The 17,644-nt window shown below is 36.2% G+C and overlaps 1 protein-coding gene across 1 annotated transcript; it reads left to right on the top strand.

Moving 5' to 3' along the window:
- Window positions 1-13,081: 13,081 nt before the first annotated feature.
- Window positions 13,082-15,674, top strand: LOC148791521 (wall-associated receptor kinase 17-like). Its single transcript, XM_088889043.1, has 3 exons — window positions 13,082-13,537; window positions 13,778-13,939; window positions 14,576-15,674. The coding sequence occupies exons 1-3, from the start codon at window positions 13,126-13,128 to the stop codon at window positions 15,163-15,165; spliced, it is 1,164 nt and encodes a 387-aa protein (XP_088745169.1). The 5' UTR covers window positions 13,082-13,125; the 3' UTR covers window positions 15,166-15,674.
- The last annotated feature ends 1,970 nt before the right edge of the window (window positions 15,675-17,644 follow it).

The raw sequence follows: 17,644 nt of genomic DNA, 5'->3' as shown, positions 1-17,644 counted from the left end.
TAATGTTTCACAACCTATATATTACTAGCTAGTCATCCATCGACATATATTATTTCTAATGCATCTTTTATATCATATAATGTGATGAATGCAATTAAAATATTCTGAGAAGCAAAAGAACTATGTTGTTTATAAGGGTACATCTTTCAACAATGAATGCCGATTGAGACACCATAAAACAAGGCCAAAGCCCACACACCAAAGGCAAGCTCAGGGCTTAAGCCTGATCAGTTGAAACTACACCAACAATTGGAAAAAAAATGCCCAACATCAAAGACACCACCCACACCAAGACTCAAAACAAAAGCGCCATGGAGCTAAAACCTATCTATTACCACAACAAACAAAGCAAGACCAAGCCTAGCTAGTCCAAAATTTCAATAGACGGCTGAATTTTTTCCCTTGCGATCGCAAGTAATTAAATACTCTCTACATACTTTTGAAAGGATGAGAATACAGTGAGACATTGAGAACACACCCTGTGGATTTAACATACATGTATGACAGATATTTCCAATGTACAGCTGGATGCTATATGACAGATATTCCTAATATACAGCTGGATGCTATGTAAGTAAATCATTTGCTTGCACAAGATCCGGGCTCTGTTCCCCTACTTCAAGTACTGCATGCTTACCTGTTGCTAGACTTCACCACCACATCACTGTAAAAATCTACCAACTTTTGGGATTTTCTACAGCTTCTGAGGTAGTCAAAATTATTAGAAGTGGAACATTGTCCAAGTCCGACTCCTCATCTGGTTCATCTTTTTTTCTGTTGTAAAATTAAAGTTTTATTATAGAAACAAAAGTGAAGAGAAAAAACATACAATATATAGGCCTTATTCGAAGAAGACCGGCCCAAAAACTATCAAATAATAGTTTAATCTCTAATAAAAATTAATCACTAAGTTATAAGAAAAATATAATAAATACAATAAGTACCATGAATTAAATTTAAAATTTTCAATAATAGTAGTTTAATCTCCAATAATTGTAAAAAAGATTTTTGTTAAATAGCAAACAAAATAAATTTATACATAATCATTGAAAATACATTTATCACCAAAAAAAATAATAAATAATTACTGAAGTACAACAAATATTAATTTGAGTATATATAATTATATAATAAATACAGATCAAGAGTTTAAAATTATTATAAATAAATATTAATTTTTAAAAGATATTTTCTCGAATTATTACTTGATATAATTGAAATTAGTTATTTACAATATTATGTAAAAATATTAAATTATTATTAATTTCAATATTATGTTTTAACTATATTTCTAATTTTTAGGATTTTTTAAATTTATTACAAAATTTCTTTATTTTAACTATTTAAAATATAGTTATGTTAAATAATTTTTTATTTAAAATAGTTAATTTATTTAAATACTTAAATAATATGTAAAATATTTAAATTTAAAATCTGAATTATTTATTGAATTTAATTATCCATAAAATCATAATTTATATTATCATTACATATTTTTATTATTAATTTTGTAATATATTAAATTATTATTAAATCCAATTTTATGTTATAAATATTTTTCTACTTTGAAGATTTTTTTTTAAATTTATTACATAATTTTTTTATTTTAACTATTTAAAATATAGTTATGATAAATATTTAGTTATTTAAATATTTAAATAATCTAAAAAACATTTAAAATCTTTTGTTAATTAAATTTTATTTATTTCAATCTATTACATATTATTAAATATTGAAAAAAAACATTTAAGTTGATAGTCAATAAAAACATAATTTAAATTGTTAGTACATAATTTTGTTATATATTTTGTAAAAATATAAAACTTTTTTTTGAGTTTTAATAAATATTTTAAAGTTATTATATAATTTTGTTTGAATATTTGAATAATTCTTAAATTTTTTTAATTTAAACTTTCTTTAGATAGATATAGATAAAAAGTAGGGGAGAGGATAAATAGGAATTAGAGATAATTTAGGAGAGAAACTCTCTACTAAATTATAACTTTTGAGAAAGTAGTGAATAGTGGGGGAGATAGTTTAGGAGAAATTTCAGAAGAAAAGATTATTTAAGTTATTAGGAAATTGCATCTCAATAGTTTTTTAAAAAATGACATAAAATAAAAAAATAAAAAACGAGAAAATTTCTTTATCAATTTGTTTTATTAGGATGGGGAGGGATAAGATGGATTTTTCTTGAATATTCTTCTCTTCCTATATTTTGGTTTGTGGGATGTTATGAGATGGGATAGGCTGGGAAACTAGGGAAAAACTTTAGTTATTGGGGCCAACAGCCTATGCTGTTGAGAGAATTTCTAGTAATGCCACGTTACTATGAGAATGGATAAATTAGTAATTATATCTTAATTTATTTTGACTAAAAACAAAAGCCTGGGTGTGAATAGATGAACTGCTCAGAATGTGCTCAGCCCAGAAACTATTTCAACAGCCTATGTTGTTGGGCCCCAACAGCCAAAGTTACCCCATTAAACTAGTGGAAAAGGAGGGGAAGCTGGTTTAACAGAAAAAACACTGTTCTAGTAATATTTTTCGGAGTTAATATTATAAAAATGAACCAATAATAAATTATTATTTATTTAATCACATATAATTAAAATAGTTTAATTAAATTAAAAGAAATAATTGACAAAAATATGAATTAATTTAAAATAATTCAGAAATTAATTATTAATTAATAATGATATATTGAAATAATTAATTAAGTTATAAATATTAATAATAATTTTTAAAGTATTAAAAATTAAAATATTAATTAATTAACTAATTATTAATAATAACTATTTAATAATTAACAACAATTTAGTCAATAGTTTAAGTGATAAATTATGTAAATAATTTATGCATGCGGGAATAACACGTACTGCTCCATCTCCAGCAACAGCCCCGGATATATTTGCCAATGCATGAAAGGCTACCGTGGGAATCATGGATGCCAAGGTATTAAAGAATTCGTTTGTTCAATGAAAAGTTTTATTCGTCACCAAATTGCTCTTTGGCCTGAAATTATTTTTGTAGGAATAGGGTTGCAAGAGCATAGACATGAAACCCGGCATAGACCCAGTTTAATCCAAATTTCATGATCCGAATTGGCTCGATCCAATATTACAAAGCAGTCACGAATATAGCATGGATGGGTGGCTGACAGATGGCCACCTATACCGAGATGGAATAACTGCTGGAAAATTCTAGAATAACTCCCCTGCTTAGAAAAGAGAGAGAACATATAAAAGCCATTTTTCCAAGTCGGTGGTTGATTTATGGTTAGTATTGGTTATGAGTACACCTGATCATGAGCTGGGTCGGGTCGGGTTTGGATCGGGGTTTTATTCATCATTAATGGAAATACGTTAGGCCTGAGCCTGAGTCCGGTCCGACCAATGGGCCTATAACTTGGGCCCGAGCTCGGTCCTGATAAAAAGCCCAAAGCCCGAGCTCAAGCCCGAGCTCGAAGCCTGACCTAATAAAAAAATTATATTTTTCCCTCTTCAAATTAGAATTAAAAATTTAAATGTTTTTTTTCCCTATTTAAATGAATAATGGGCCTACAAGATGGTTTTTTTCCCTTTTTCTTACGTTTTAAAACACAGTTTTACATTCTGAAATCAAAAAATTTATTTAAATGGATATAATCACATAAACCATTTTAAGTCTAATTTTAGGTCAGGCCGGGCTGGGCTCGGGCCGGGCTATTTTGACAAAACCTGAACCCGGCTCGAATTTATTGCGGGCCGGACTTTTTTGCTCGAGTTTAAGCCCGCAGACCTATAAACATGTTCAAGCCCGTCCGAGAGCCGGGCCGGGCCGGCCCATCGGGCCACCCGGCCCATGAACAGGTGTAGTTCTGAGGTGGTGTTGTCCATAGCGTAGTGTTGGGATGGTTAGTAAGATTTTTATTATCCCTTGAACTTTCATTTACATCAAAACCACCCAATATTATGGGGTCAGTCGCAATTATTCCCTTAAACTTTCATTTGTGATACAGATCTCTTTTAACTTTCACTTTGCAACAAATACCTCCAGTCGTTAAGTCAGACGAGAAAATGTGTTAAATTACAAAAATACTCATCAGAACTTTTGTTATTTTCTTTTCCTTGCCCTTTTCTCTAAAACCTTTATGAACGAAACGAGCCAAAATAACAAGAGCCATTTTATTGGTATAGAACTTGCCCAACCCCTGGTGCAGGCGAGATTTGATCCCAAGCCTCTACCCAGCAAGAGGGCTTACACCAACCAGTAGGCATCTTGCATATAGAAAAATAAGTTGCTTTAAACTCTTACTTCATTTCACTACAAGGCCAATTGACATTCTCAAGGAGGGCTGCTACATCCTGTTACATGGGAGAGAACCGAGATCAATAGGGGATCGCGTCAACCATCGAACTACCAAATTCTCCAACACCCGGAACAAATTCACGGCAATTGGTTGTAACACACTTGGCATCATGTCTGACTCCCATGACAAAAACTTCCACAGAAGTGAATGGGTCATCTTGTGAAGAATTGGATGTTGCCTGACGGCAATACCACATGATCTTGGTACATTTGATCTAAAACATCAAACGTATAGTAATGACACCAGTTCCGCTTACACTTGGAACATCAGCAGATGCAGCTTTGCCTTTCTCTCGGACTAAGACTGGTTCGTTTCGACTGGATATAAAATATGGAATTTAAGAAACAAGGTGGACTATCTATTAAACATTCAGTTCAGAACTACAATGATTGTTGATCAAGCAAATCGAAACATGACTTGCGAGCAAATGCAGTGAGGAAAGTCTGACTATGCGTGCGGGAAAAATGCAGAAGTTGCAAACTCCATTAATGGCCCTAGATATCTTTGCCATTGTAAGAAAGTTTTTCATGGGAACCCTTACCTGTCCGATGGGTGCCAAGGTAACCAATCTAAACTTTATCTTTCTACTTTATTCTTTATGCGAAGATAAGATCAATGTATGAAAAAACGAAGGTAAACATTTCGAAACAATGGGTGCCAAGGTAAATGATGATGCGCGATCTAGTTGCTCCAACGTCGTCCCGTAGGATTATCTTCTTGGGTGAGTACTTGCAAGATCATAATGTACAAGTTCTATCCCCCCCCTCCCCCTTTGTGAGGGCTGCAGATACATAAAGTTATTATCGGCATGACTTGGCAGTTTGGGGCCACAACTGCACTGCATCAGCCTCGTAGTGACGCCGATCATCTACTCTTACAAGAATCCACTAGGAGCTCGACCTGCGGGGGCAGCACTGCTAACTTTAGGTCGCTAGCTCACACAAGAGCCTTAAAATGCTCAACCTGCAAGGGCGTCCATATAGTCCGTTGGCCACCAACTCCCACAGGAACCACGAAGAGTTCGACTTGTACAGGTGACCTCACGAAATGGGGCTGATGAGGCCTCGTCTTGGTTTACGGCTGTTGAGGATGAGTTGAGGTTGTTCTGCTACTGTCTACATCGGGCTTCTCCCATGCTCAGATCTGGAAATTCATGCTTCATCTCATAGAATTACAACGCTTCAATCCCAGGGGGAATCACTGATGGCTCTACCGTCGGGAGAGGACTGTTCACATACTGCAGCGATGTATTTATCTGAGGCACTAGGATTGCTAGGTTAGGCTTGAACTTTGTCTGATTGTCACAGAGGAGTTCTCAAGGTTCATCGCAGATGTTGTTGCCCCCCACTAATCGGTATTCATTTTAAGTGTTGATGCTGCTCAAAAGTGCCCTTGAGTTCATAAAAAATGAAAATTAGAAAGCGAGAACTTTACTTTCTAAAAGGTGAGATCTTAGGTTTTTGGAAGATGAGGATTTAGCCTTTTAGAATGTGAGAACTTAGCTTCTTGTAGCATTTCCCACAAATGGCGCCAATTGATGATGCACGATCTAGCTGCTCCTAACTGGAAGATGACTTGGGAGCTAGTTGCATAGTGAGTTGGTTCGAACTGTAAGAAAACAGATCAGAGAACCTGGGGTGGTTAACCCAACGAGGTCGCTTCGCTGCTTAAGTCAGTGTTGTGTTGTCTTAGTTGTGAGCTGAAAGCTTGAATTTAGAGAGAGCTAGTGAGAAAAATAATCACGCATACCTTCTTCTCTTGTTCTTTGGGGTTGGTGCCATTATATAGGCATTGTTCGGTGTGGGCCTCATGCATCGCATTCAAGATTTCTGGGAGGTCATGCCTAACCGGTCTGAAATCCTCGGAGGTAACTACCATGCATGTTGACCACCCTCTGGAATGTTCGGTACGTGGGCCAACTTTCGAGAAATGTGGGAGTGTCAAGATATGCATGCCGAATTTGTTGACAAGCATGTCTCGCAAGTCGCCACCTGGACCTCAGTCAAGCCGACAAGCCCTCAAGGGAGGTCTTTCCTCGCATCGAGGTCACTTTGGCTAGTGACGAGGTGCTACAAGTCAACCTTGGATGAGGTGCTTCTAGCCGACCTGAGTTGTGGTCGAGGTCGCCAGTTTGGCGGTGAAGGTAGGTCGCCAGGTCGGGGCAAAGAGAAACCGCAATCTAGGACTCCAAGTCATTTTTTAGAAGATGTCCAGGTGTCATCCAGTTATTCCAAGATGCCATGTGTCATGATGTCATTGAAGGGCCAAATCCACCCTCATAAATTGACCTAGATCACGGTTTCTCTTCGCCCCATCCTGGCGACCTACCTTCACTGCCAACCTAGCAACCTTGAGCACAACTCAGGTTGACTAGAAGCACCTCGTCCAGGGCTGACCTGTAGCACCTCGTCACTAGCCGAAGTGACCTTGACGTGAGGAGCGACCTCCCTCGAGGGCTTGTTGGCCTGACTAAGGTCCAGATAGTGACCTGCGAGACGTGTTCACCGACAAATTCAACATGCATATCCCGAGACTCACATTTTTCAAAAGTTGGCCCACGTACCAAACATTCCAGAGGATGGTCAATGTGCATGGTGGTTACCTCTAAGGATTTCGGACTAGTTAGGCATGACCTCTTAGAAATCTCGGATGTGGTGCAAGAGGCTCACACCAAACAATGCCTATTATAAAGGCATTAACCCCAAAGACCCAGAGAAGAAGGTACATGCGATTATTTGCTCACTAGCTCTCTCTACATTCAAGCTTTTAGCTCACAACTAAGATAACACAATACTAACTTAAGCATTGGAGCGACCTCGCCGAGTTAGCTACTCCGAGTTCTCTGATCTATTTTCTTGTAATTCAATCCAAGTTACTACACAACTAGCTCCCATATCATCTTCTAACTAAGAATTGCTAGATCGCGCATCATCAATAACCATTCAGACCAAGGATCCTCCATGAAGCCTCGTCTATATTTAGCTTTACACAACTCACTGCTGGCTTTGTCCATTTCGTAACAATAGACTTTTGCCTCCAAATTAGACCAAAGTTTAGATTCAAGCTTGGGAGATAAAGCTGGAGTAGTGTAGAAGACTCCTTGAGGAATTTTATGCTATATATGACAAGAATGTCTAATCCCGCACCATATCAATTATCTTCATGGATCAAAGCAATTTTTCATGGAGCCCTTTGATTTTTCCCAGTTTGAAGAGATAATGCTGTACGTTCAATCAGCACTTTGGACGTTAGGCTGAAGACAAAAAGGACTCTGGATCAGATACCGCTAAAACGCCACCCACACCTATTCACAGAACACTACCTCCCTGCATTCGGAATATCTCCCCATACAATAATTTCTAAGAGATTGAGATATTCCCATATGTGGCTAAGATGTCATGTGGGTATATGTTCCCCATGTGTGGCTAACACACAACCCCCACAGAACTTATAATAGTGATAATATCATTGGAATATAGAATATAGAAAATTATAATTTTAGAAAAAAATATCATTGAAATTTCATGATCCCTAACTTGAATAATAGATTAAAAGTATTGCATTACTTGGTAGGAAAATTTTCATTATTAATCATTCCCTCCAAAGCATATTCATGCCATTAATATTGTTTAATTATTACTATTTTCATTACATGGTTTAGTTAAAATGTGATTAATGAATTCATTAAACAATATTAATCTGGGGTATAAAAAGTAATAATAATTTTCTTTATTGCGTATGACCTAATGCTTCATTTATTGTCCTTTTGCCAGACATAAATGAATGTGAAGATCCAAATAATTATCCTTGTATAGGCCGTTGCACTAATACAATTGGATCTTACCATTGCACTTGCCCGAAGGGGAGTTATGGTGATGGTAGGAAAAAGGGCCAAGGTTGCAAGAATAATGTTTTCCTTGTACTTAAGATCACCCTAGGTAAATGCTCTTGTCCTAATCCAATTTTCACCCAAGTGTTATAAAATATGTTTTCTGCATTCAATTTCTTTCTATTCGTCAATTCATTAAGTCATGTTCCTTTGAAAATTACAATATGAAATAAGTACTTACATTATACGATACCTCTACTTTCTATTAACTCATTATCTATTTCTTTGCAGGTGTAAGATTGGGCGTCTTGTTTTTACTCATTTGTATCTCTTGGTTATACTTCATTATAAGAAAAAGAAAACTCATGAAATTAAAAGAGAAATTCTTTGAGAAAAATGGTGGATTGCTTTTATAACAACAACTATCTTCAATTGGAGGTTCAAAGGCAATAACAACTATCTTCAATTGCTTTTACAACAACACAAATAGAATTGCAATTTTTCCTTCACCTTTCTTCACAAATAAAGTGTGGTCTGACTGGCATTGTTTGAACCCCATCTGTTGAACTGCTAAGTGAAACTTACCAAACCAGGCCCGAGGTGATTGTTTCAACCAATATAAAGATTTTTTTAACCTACACACTTTCTGTTCACTGTCTTTGGCACAAAAACCTGGAGGTTGGGTTATATACACATCCTCTTCTAAGTCACCATTCAAGAAAGTATTTTTAATGTTCAATTGATGAAATTCCCAGACAAGATTTATTGCCAATGAAAGAAGAATCTTGATAGACTTCATATTGGCTACTGGAGCAAAAGTCTCTACATAGTCCACTCCATATACCTATGTAAAACATTTTTCCACTAGTCTAGCCTTGTACATTTCAATAGTTCCATTAGCATTGTGTTTTACTATGAACCCCCACTTGCAACCCCCTGGTTCCTCCCTTTAGAAAGATCCATCAACTCCTAAGTGTCATTTTTGTGTAATGCATCAATTTATTCATTGAATCTGTCCATTCAGGCTTGGATAAAGCTTCTGCCACATTCTTAGGGTGTCCTAGCACAAGAGCTTCGTTGAAGCAATCCACTCGAAACAAAGAAAGTTTCACAATGCATTGAAACTGAGTGAACAATCCACTCAGTTTGGAACTGAATGAACACCATGCATTGAAAGTCTTTCACAATTTTAGGGACTTCATCTCTAGATCGCATAGGGTAAACCCAAGTGTATCTAGAATAATAATGGACTAAGGTAATGAAGTACTTTTATGCAGCGTCATTAGGTAGAGTAATAGGGCCCCAAACATCAAAATAAACAATATGAAACGTAATTTCAGATCTTTTATTTCTTAAAGGAAAAAAACTTCTATAATGTTTACTCCATTGACATGTCTGACACTACAACTGACTCACTAACAAAGACTCAAACAACTTTGGAAGCATAGCTTTTAATGACTCAAAAGAAAGATGACCATAATGATTGTGCCATAAATAGGCTTGACTCTCACTAGAAGAACTCAATGACTCTTTAGCCATAAGACCAGCTTTATTCTCCAACACATATAGACCATCCACCATGCTTCTTCTACCAATCGTCTTCCCTGAGGCCAAATCATGAAACACACATGAAGACAGAGAGAAAGTAACTGAACAATTCAATGAGTGAATAATATTACTAATGGAAAGCAAATTTATAGGTAATTTAGGAACATGCAATACATTAGAAAAGGTAAGGCCAAGTGAGAGAGATATGGTTCCTTGGCCGGCTATGGTGGAGAATGAACCATCAATTAATCTCACCTTATCACTCCCAAAGAGAACGTTGTATGCCAAAAATAAATTTATCTTACTAGTCATGATGTGGTTTTGAGGCTCTGTAGTCAATTACCAAAGGAGAATCAGAAGTATGAGATGACACATGGAAGGTAGTGGCAGTGTTACCTGATGTCGATGCAAAAGAGGTAGAAGGAGTAGGACCAGAATCCATATGGCAAAGAGTCCTACTATATAACTCCAAATGGTCATTAAAGGAGTTGATAATCTCTTCCTTAGGGTCAAAACTGGGATGCCTTTCTTGATTTATCATGGGCCTAATCTCTTGAGATGTCATATTATCTGAGTTATACTTTTTCTGAATCTGTTAACTGTGTTTCTTGACCAGATCAATTATTGACTTTACCCAAATCCTATGCTTATTTAGGTTTTCCATGGAGATCACAACATGTATCTCTGGTGTGTCTTGTCTTCTGGCAGAGAGTGCACCAAAGTTTACTCTTGTCATCTATTCTCTTTTGAGAGTCACCCTTCTTAAAAGTACTTCTAACATTAGTATCTGAACTTCCCGAGACAGCTAGGGCAACTAGTTCCCCCTCTATACAATTCATCACACTTCTACTCTCTTTTGACTGAACTAAGGCATAAACCACCTGAACTGATGGAAAGTCTTTACTTCCCAAGATCTGCACCCTAGTGGACTCATATGAAGGATTTAGCCCAAAGAAAAAAGCAAATACCCGTTGCTAAGATACAAGTGACTTGTATATCTTTGCATCTTCATCATACTTCTAATTCACATTACGATAGTGATCAAGTACTTTCTATATCGATGTCAGATCTAAATAGTGCATTGAGAGACTTCTTTCCCCCTGCTTGCAAGTAGAGGATTCAGCGTACAGTTGGTATATCTTGGCATAGTGTCTTTGCTCTAAATAGATGAACTTTGCTTGTTCCCATATTTCACAAGTAGTTTCAGCCCACATAAATGTCTTTCTTACTTGTGGCAGCATGGAAACCAAGAGTCATGACATCACCATACTATTTTGTTGGTTCTACCTAACATATTCAACACTTCTTTTCTTTGGTTCCTTCACTTTCCCATTGATGTATCATATTTTTCCCCTAGCACTGATGTAGAGTTTTATTCCCCTATACCATTCAAGTTAGTTCAGACTGTCAAAGGGAATAACAGCCATGAGGAAACTCATATCCATTTTCCCACTCACTCCATTTTGACTTTTTGAAACCCCTGAAGTAGCAAAATTCTTAAACGACATGGTTAACACAGAATATTTTATCTAAATTCCCAACTTAGGATCCCTCCTTATATCAGAAAAAAAACTCCACACACAACAAGTGACCAGTCCACACACACTTCAATTGTGACTTAATCTAAGCACAAGAACAACACCAATTTTCAAAAAAAAAAAATATGACAAAACTAATTTTCAAACCTATATGGAATAACAGTCCCAGCCTACTAGTTTTTCAGAAGGTCTACAAGCATTGATCATTAAGAGAGATCCTTACACACATGAAATCAAGCCAACAAGCGAAGAAAACAGGTCATCTGTGATCTACAGTCACCTTTCACAGGTATAAGATCACACGATCCAAAACAAAAAGAGGTATAAACTTCACAAGGGTGTGCCGACATTCAGTGGTTCAGATTCATTCGTTTTCCTCTTGGTACACGACCAAGGAAGAAATAAAAAAAATAGGGTTGTATTAGTCGTAGATCTAATTCAATCAACCTAGATTCAATCTTTTGTTCCGCCTAAATTCAACAACTTGAAGAAGAAACTTGATCGCCCAGATTCAATAGCCTTGCTCTTATACCATCTTGGCAATAAATCCGATTGAAAAACAAAGAAGAAGAGAAGAGAAGAGAAGAGAAGAGAAGAGAAGAGAAAAGAAGAAGAAAAAAAGAAAGAAAGGAAGAAGAAAGATTGGAGGCATGAAATTAAGGTAGATAGAGAGTATGTTATTATAAAATAAATAAATCTTTACGTTTGAAAATTATGGTAAAATTAAATTAAGGCAAAGCTAATTATTTTTTCAAAAAGTTAAGGCACGTTTTTTAATTATTTTTGTGTAAGTTATTTTTAAAATTAAGGTAGAGAGAATAGGTTATAAAAAGAGTAAATAAGTCTGCATTTCTGGAAAAGGTAAAATTAAATTAAGATAAGTTATTTTTTTTTCTTTTCTAAAAATTAAGGTAGGGAGAATAGGTTATAAAAAATTTAAGGGAGAGAGAGATTCTTCTTTCGTGGTGGTTCCAATTTCACGTCGCATTCATTGTTTTCGCTCTCACAACTGGCAAGCAAGCCACATTTCACGCTGGTTTGGTCAGCTCTCAGTCAGGCCCAATTTTACGTCCCTACGATTGGACAGATGGCAGCCGATGCAACGAGTTTGGTATTCAAAGAAGAATAAATCTTATTGGGGAGGGTATTTTATGGAAATAAGCGATAATTATTGTATTAAATTCCATTTCCTGAATATATATATATATATATATATATACATAATTATTCATTTCTTCTTGTGATACAACATTAAAATCATTTTTAGTTCATTTTATTAATGTTAAGTAATATTTTGATGATTTTTAGTTTATTTTATCTATGCTATTTGATATCTAATTACAATATCCAAATTTAATTCAAATCCAACCTAAATTCAACAAATAAAATTTAATTAGAAGTCAAATAAAAATAAATCAAATTTAGATACAACTTATATTTACTTATATTTAATTCCATTTGATCCATTTGCTGCCCTAAAAAATGTAACATCTTGCTCTAAAACATCTCTATGTCAAGAGTGATTATGTGTTTTCATGTGAGACGTTTTTCCCTTCAAACTACCTTTAGAGCAGGCTATTGCCCATTAGACATACTTTTGTTTGTAGATTATCAGGATTTGACTCATAATACTAACATGATTGAGCCATATAATCCCATTTTACACGGCCTTATTCGTAGCTCATCCAAACTTGAATCATAATATCGCCAAGAGAGGAATAGTTCTAAAAGACATGGAATCGGACACCAGAAATAGATTCATGACGGTCGGTTGCGACACATCTGGAACTTTGTATGACTCCGAGAACGAGGCATTCTATGTGGGGTGCCGTTCAGGTTGCCTGAACGATACGAAAGTTATGATGGATTTATCATGTGATGGCCTTGTGTGCTGCCAGACCACCATACCCAAGGGTATCACCGATTTTCAAATTTCCACAGGTAGCCTTTACAAATTCAGGTACACATGGAATATCACTAGATGCGGGTATGCCTTTCTGTGCGACAAGGATTTGATGGCCTCACAAGTTTCACGCCTTCGGAATATAAGAAACAACCTGAAATACCTGCAAAATTCTGGCATCCAAACTCCAATAATACTGGATTGGGCAATTCGAAACAAGGCTGCTTGCGAGGACGCAGGAGGAATGGGCTATAGTATTGTCTGTGGTAACAACACCTATTGCACTAATTCAACAAATGGCCCTGGATCTCTTTGCCACTGTTTGGAAGGTTACCAAGGAAATCCTTATCTCCCTGATGGATGCCAAGGTATGACCTTTTTATTCTTACTATATATTTTGATGACATGGAGCAAGCATTTCACCAATCACAACTATTTATAGAACATGCTCTATGTGATTTCTCTGCATCGTGCCATTTGCTCGTTCCAACAGTTTGCTAATATCTTCTACTTGGAGTTATATAAGCCGGCTGATCAATTTTCAGTTTATAATCTTAATATTTGGAAAAGCAGCCTTTGATTTAAGAAATATTGTTTTGTGTGCCTAGCATCCAACTGGCCAACTGCAAAAAAGGCATGTGAGAAAGGAAGCATAAATTATGCATGCGGGATTAACACCAACTGCTCTATCTCCAACAACAGCCCTGGATATGTTTGCCGCTGTTTGCAAGGATATCAAGGGAATCCTTATCTCCCCCATGGTTGCCAAGGTATGAGTTCGTTTGCTGTAAAATAAAGATAACGCGCGATTAGGGCTTGTAGATCGTGCTCACTTGGCCCTGCATGTGCGGCTCTTATTACAAATTTTATTTTATATTTTGTTGCAAAATTTTTGTTCATAAATGAAAATGTTCAAAACACTCGTGCAATGATGTAGCCTGAAATCATCAAAGAAATTAGCTAGAAAAATATTTTAATTCTACATTTAACCCTAATGTATATCCTTTTTTTTATTTTTAATATTTTTTTGTCACAAAAAAAAGACATTATATCGAGAAAACTTCTGATCAATCAATTTGTATAAAAAACGTGGTAACCAATCATGTCTTATTTATCAAAATTCATGCATGGATTTTGATTGATCAAAACTCTACTTAGACCATGTCCTTGCTGCATCATTGATTTACCCTTTTTTAAAACATAAAAAAAAAATCACCTATCGCATTTGCTCATCGACTTTTCTCGGAATGAATTTGTTGTAATTAATGTATTTTTGTTGTTTATTGCTTCTATGTTGAATATGCTCCACATAAAGTTATGAAAGCAAGAAATTAGACTGGAAAATGTATTTACTGTTTCCTTCATCACCTCGTCTTACTACAACGAGCTCACAATGATGATGACAGCATTAGTGATATCGTCGGATACAAGGCCTGGGTGCCAAAGCAAATGTGGGAATGTTAGCATCCCATACCCGTTTGGCCTAGTGGGAGATGATCCAACCTGTTTCAAAAATGATGACTTCAAGTTATTCTGCAATACTGCAATTCTTCCTCCAAAATTGACGTTTTATGGCGATTATAAGGGAGATGACCATACCATTCTCCATATATCACTTGATGCTCATCAACTAACGACTTCCATTTTCGGAAGCGTAAGATGTTACGCAGGTGAAGATGAATACCCGGCGGGTTATAGCATTAGATATTCTTTTCCAAACACATACAGGCTCTCCAATACCAGAAACAGATTCATGGCAGTCGGTTGCGACACGTATGGCAAAATGGATGATTACAAGGGCTCTGTGTTCTATGTGGAATGTCGATCATCGTGCTTGAACGATACAAAAGTGACAGCTAGTTCATCTTGCGGTGGCTTTGGCTGCTGCCAGACAACCATACCAAATGATCTTAATGACTTTTATGCATTCATATGGAGCCATAACGACTTCGCATACACATGGAGTATTAGTAGATGTGGGTACATGGAGTATTAGTAGATGTGGGTTGGCTGTTCTTCTGTCCGACGACCAGGATTCATTATTTGATTCACAAGTATCACAGGTCATCTGTTATATTTGAACGGTTGAATCGTTAACCTAAAAATCGGTGGTCAGAATGGTTTCGTTTTTGGATCGTATGAGTCATATGCTCAAATGACATAACACGTATGATACTACTTAATAGATCACACACACTCAATTTTTTGCCTATAATTTTTGTTTTTAGAATGGGTCGTTTGTTTGAAATAGACAGTCGAACCGTTGACCCAAAAACCGGTGGCTAAAATAGTTCTGTTTTCGGATCGTATGAGTCACACGTTGGAATGGCATAACACGTATAATACTAGTTGAGGAATTTGGGATTTAGATCAATACTAAATAATTAGTACAACAATTGAGTGTTATCCATGTCCCACATTGCTTAAGGAATGAGGATGAAGGCTATATATAAGACTTTTCTTAAGATAATAATTCTCATAATTGAATTGACTAGACATATGTGTTAATACATTATACATTTCAAGAATAATTAGCCCTAGCTGAGTTCTAGAAATGCTTAGAGAAAGGATGATTGAAAGATTCTTCATTCCACAACCTTACATTTGAATGCAAATTGCATTCCCTTTGTCTTAATTAAGTCTGGAACAACCTAAAACGGTAGGGTCTGTAATTTTCGACATAAAACTGAATTGATCGGTTCTCAGGGTAATCGGGTCTAACCTGATGGATTAGATTATAATATATATCAAAAACCAGAACTTTCCTAAACAGAACCGACCAGACCGCTTTGAATCCGTCCCTTTGACAGCCCTACAAACCAACATCTCAAATGTTGCTGGACCAGTTAACAATACATTGATGAGTGACAAGTGGTTTCGATTGGGAGGGACGGCTAACGAGTGATAGGTGGTGGTTTCTGTGTCGAGTTCGGTGTTGGGCTCTTTTCTCATTTGGTGATTGGTGCCTAACAAAGTTGTAGGTGGGCCCTCTTCACAAGCCCAGTCCCGTTGACTAACATAGAGTTCGAAAAGGAGACCGTTCTAATTTAAAAGCACCATCGGGGAGTATTAATCGAGTTGAGTGGAGCCGAGTATCACGAGCTCGAGTTCGATTAAAAAACATAGAGTTCGAAACTTGACTTGAGTTGATACTTGAGAGCCGGCTCGAGTAGTTTTATTTGAGCCGATTTTAAATAAATTAATATTAAGTATACTAAAATTAAAATATATTAAAAATTATAAATAAATTAATATTATAAGTATTATAAATAAAAATATGTTTTTGAATGTCAATTATAAATGTATTCATTTATACTATAAATAAGTTAATATTTATTTATATTATAAATACAAATATATTAAAAATATTATATTATTTTGTTATGAACTCAATTAGGCTCATGAGCCGCTCGAGCTGATTAAAGCTTGAACTTAATTCAAACAATTACTCGACTCGAGTTTAAGCTCAACTTGAATTTGATTACTGTAAGCCGAGTTCGAGTATTTAGGAAGCCGAGTTCGAGTATTTAGGAAGCTCAACTTAACTAATTGATTAATTAGTTAATCAATTGATCACTGGTCTCTATTTCTATGCTTCGGTAGTGGGGTTTGTATGCTTATGCAATACTTTGCTCTCTGTTTTTACATTACTTGTTCGACTATGATATTGGAAACTGGAAAGACCTTGTCGGTTGCAAAAGCGCCACAGGTGAAAGGAGGGGAATTGCGGTAGGAGGCTGCGTTAGTGAGGTCGTTTTCTACTCTACAGAAATAGGCCATCGGTTGGTGGTAACTGGTAAGTCGTCTCCAGTGCCTGGCCTGGGACAGACCTTGTCGTTGGAGAAACGTTGTGCTGTGTTATGCTGGTTGAGACACAGAGGTAGTGATAAGAAGAAACGGTGGCTGCGAAAGTAATAAGTGGGCTCCGCATCACGGGAAGTTGGAATTTCAAATTCATTTTGGCAGAATGATGGTTTAACTGCTGTGAGCGTAACACTTCCCTTGAAGAACCTGATGAAGCGTTTAAGTTGGAATTTCAAATTCATTTTGGCAGAATGATGGTTTAGCCCAGGGTTAAAATTGATGCCAACTAATCGAACGACATTGATATTATAAATTTACAGTAGAAATCAGAATTCTGTATTGAGCCTATCTGTATTTCTCCGATTCATCTTTGCATGTTGCGCCTGTCTCACCATCCTTGAAGCAGTGTCGAATGGCGCTTTAATTGCGGTTTCTACTGAGACTATTGGAGACTCGGATTTGGGTTGAGGGGATATTCGGATCAGGTTGGAAAGTGGGAGACAGAAGTGAAGTTGAGGGGCTGATCTTGATTTATAAAAGCTGGGGTGGCAAAGAAGGCTGATTTGGAAGTGTTATGTAAGAGGCATTCGGCTAGAAGAGTTTGGTATGCCGTGGAGTTGGTGGAAGGAAGTGTCTATTTTGTAGAGAGGTGAATTAGAAGATATTCTGTC

Source organism: Nelumbo nucifera, chromosome 5 (genome assembly GCF_055504915.1).
Source record: "Nelumbo nucifera cultivar China Antique chromosome 5, China Antique-T2T, whole genome shotgun sequence".
Classification (NCBI taxonomy): Eukaryota; Viridiplantae; Streptophyta; class Magnoliopsida; order Proteales; family Nelumbonaceae; genus Nelumbo; species Nelumbo nucifera.
The sequence above is the reverse complement of the archived record's forward strand: the minus strand, read 5'-3'. Positions and strand labels throughout refer to the sequence as shown.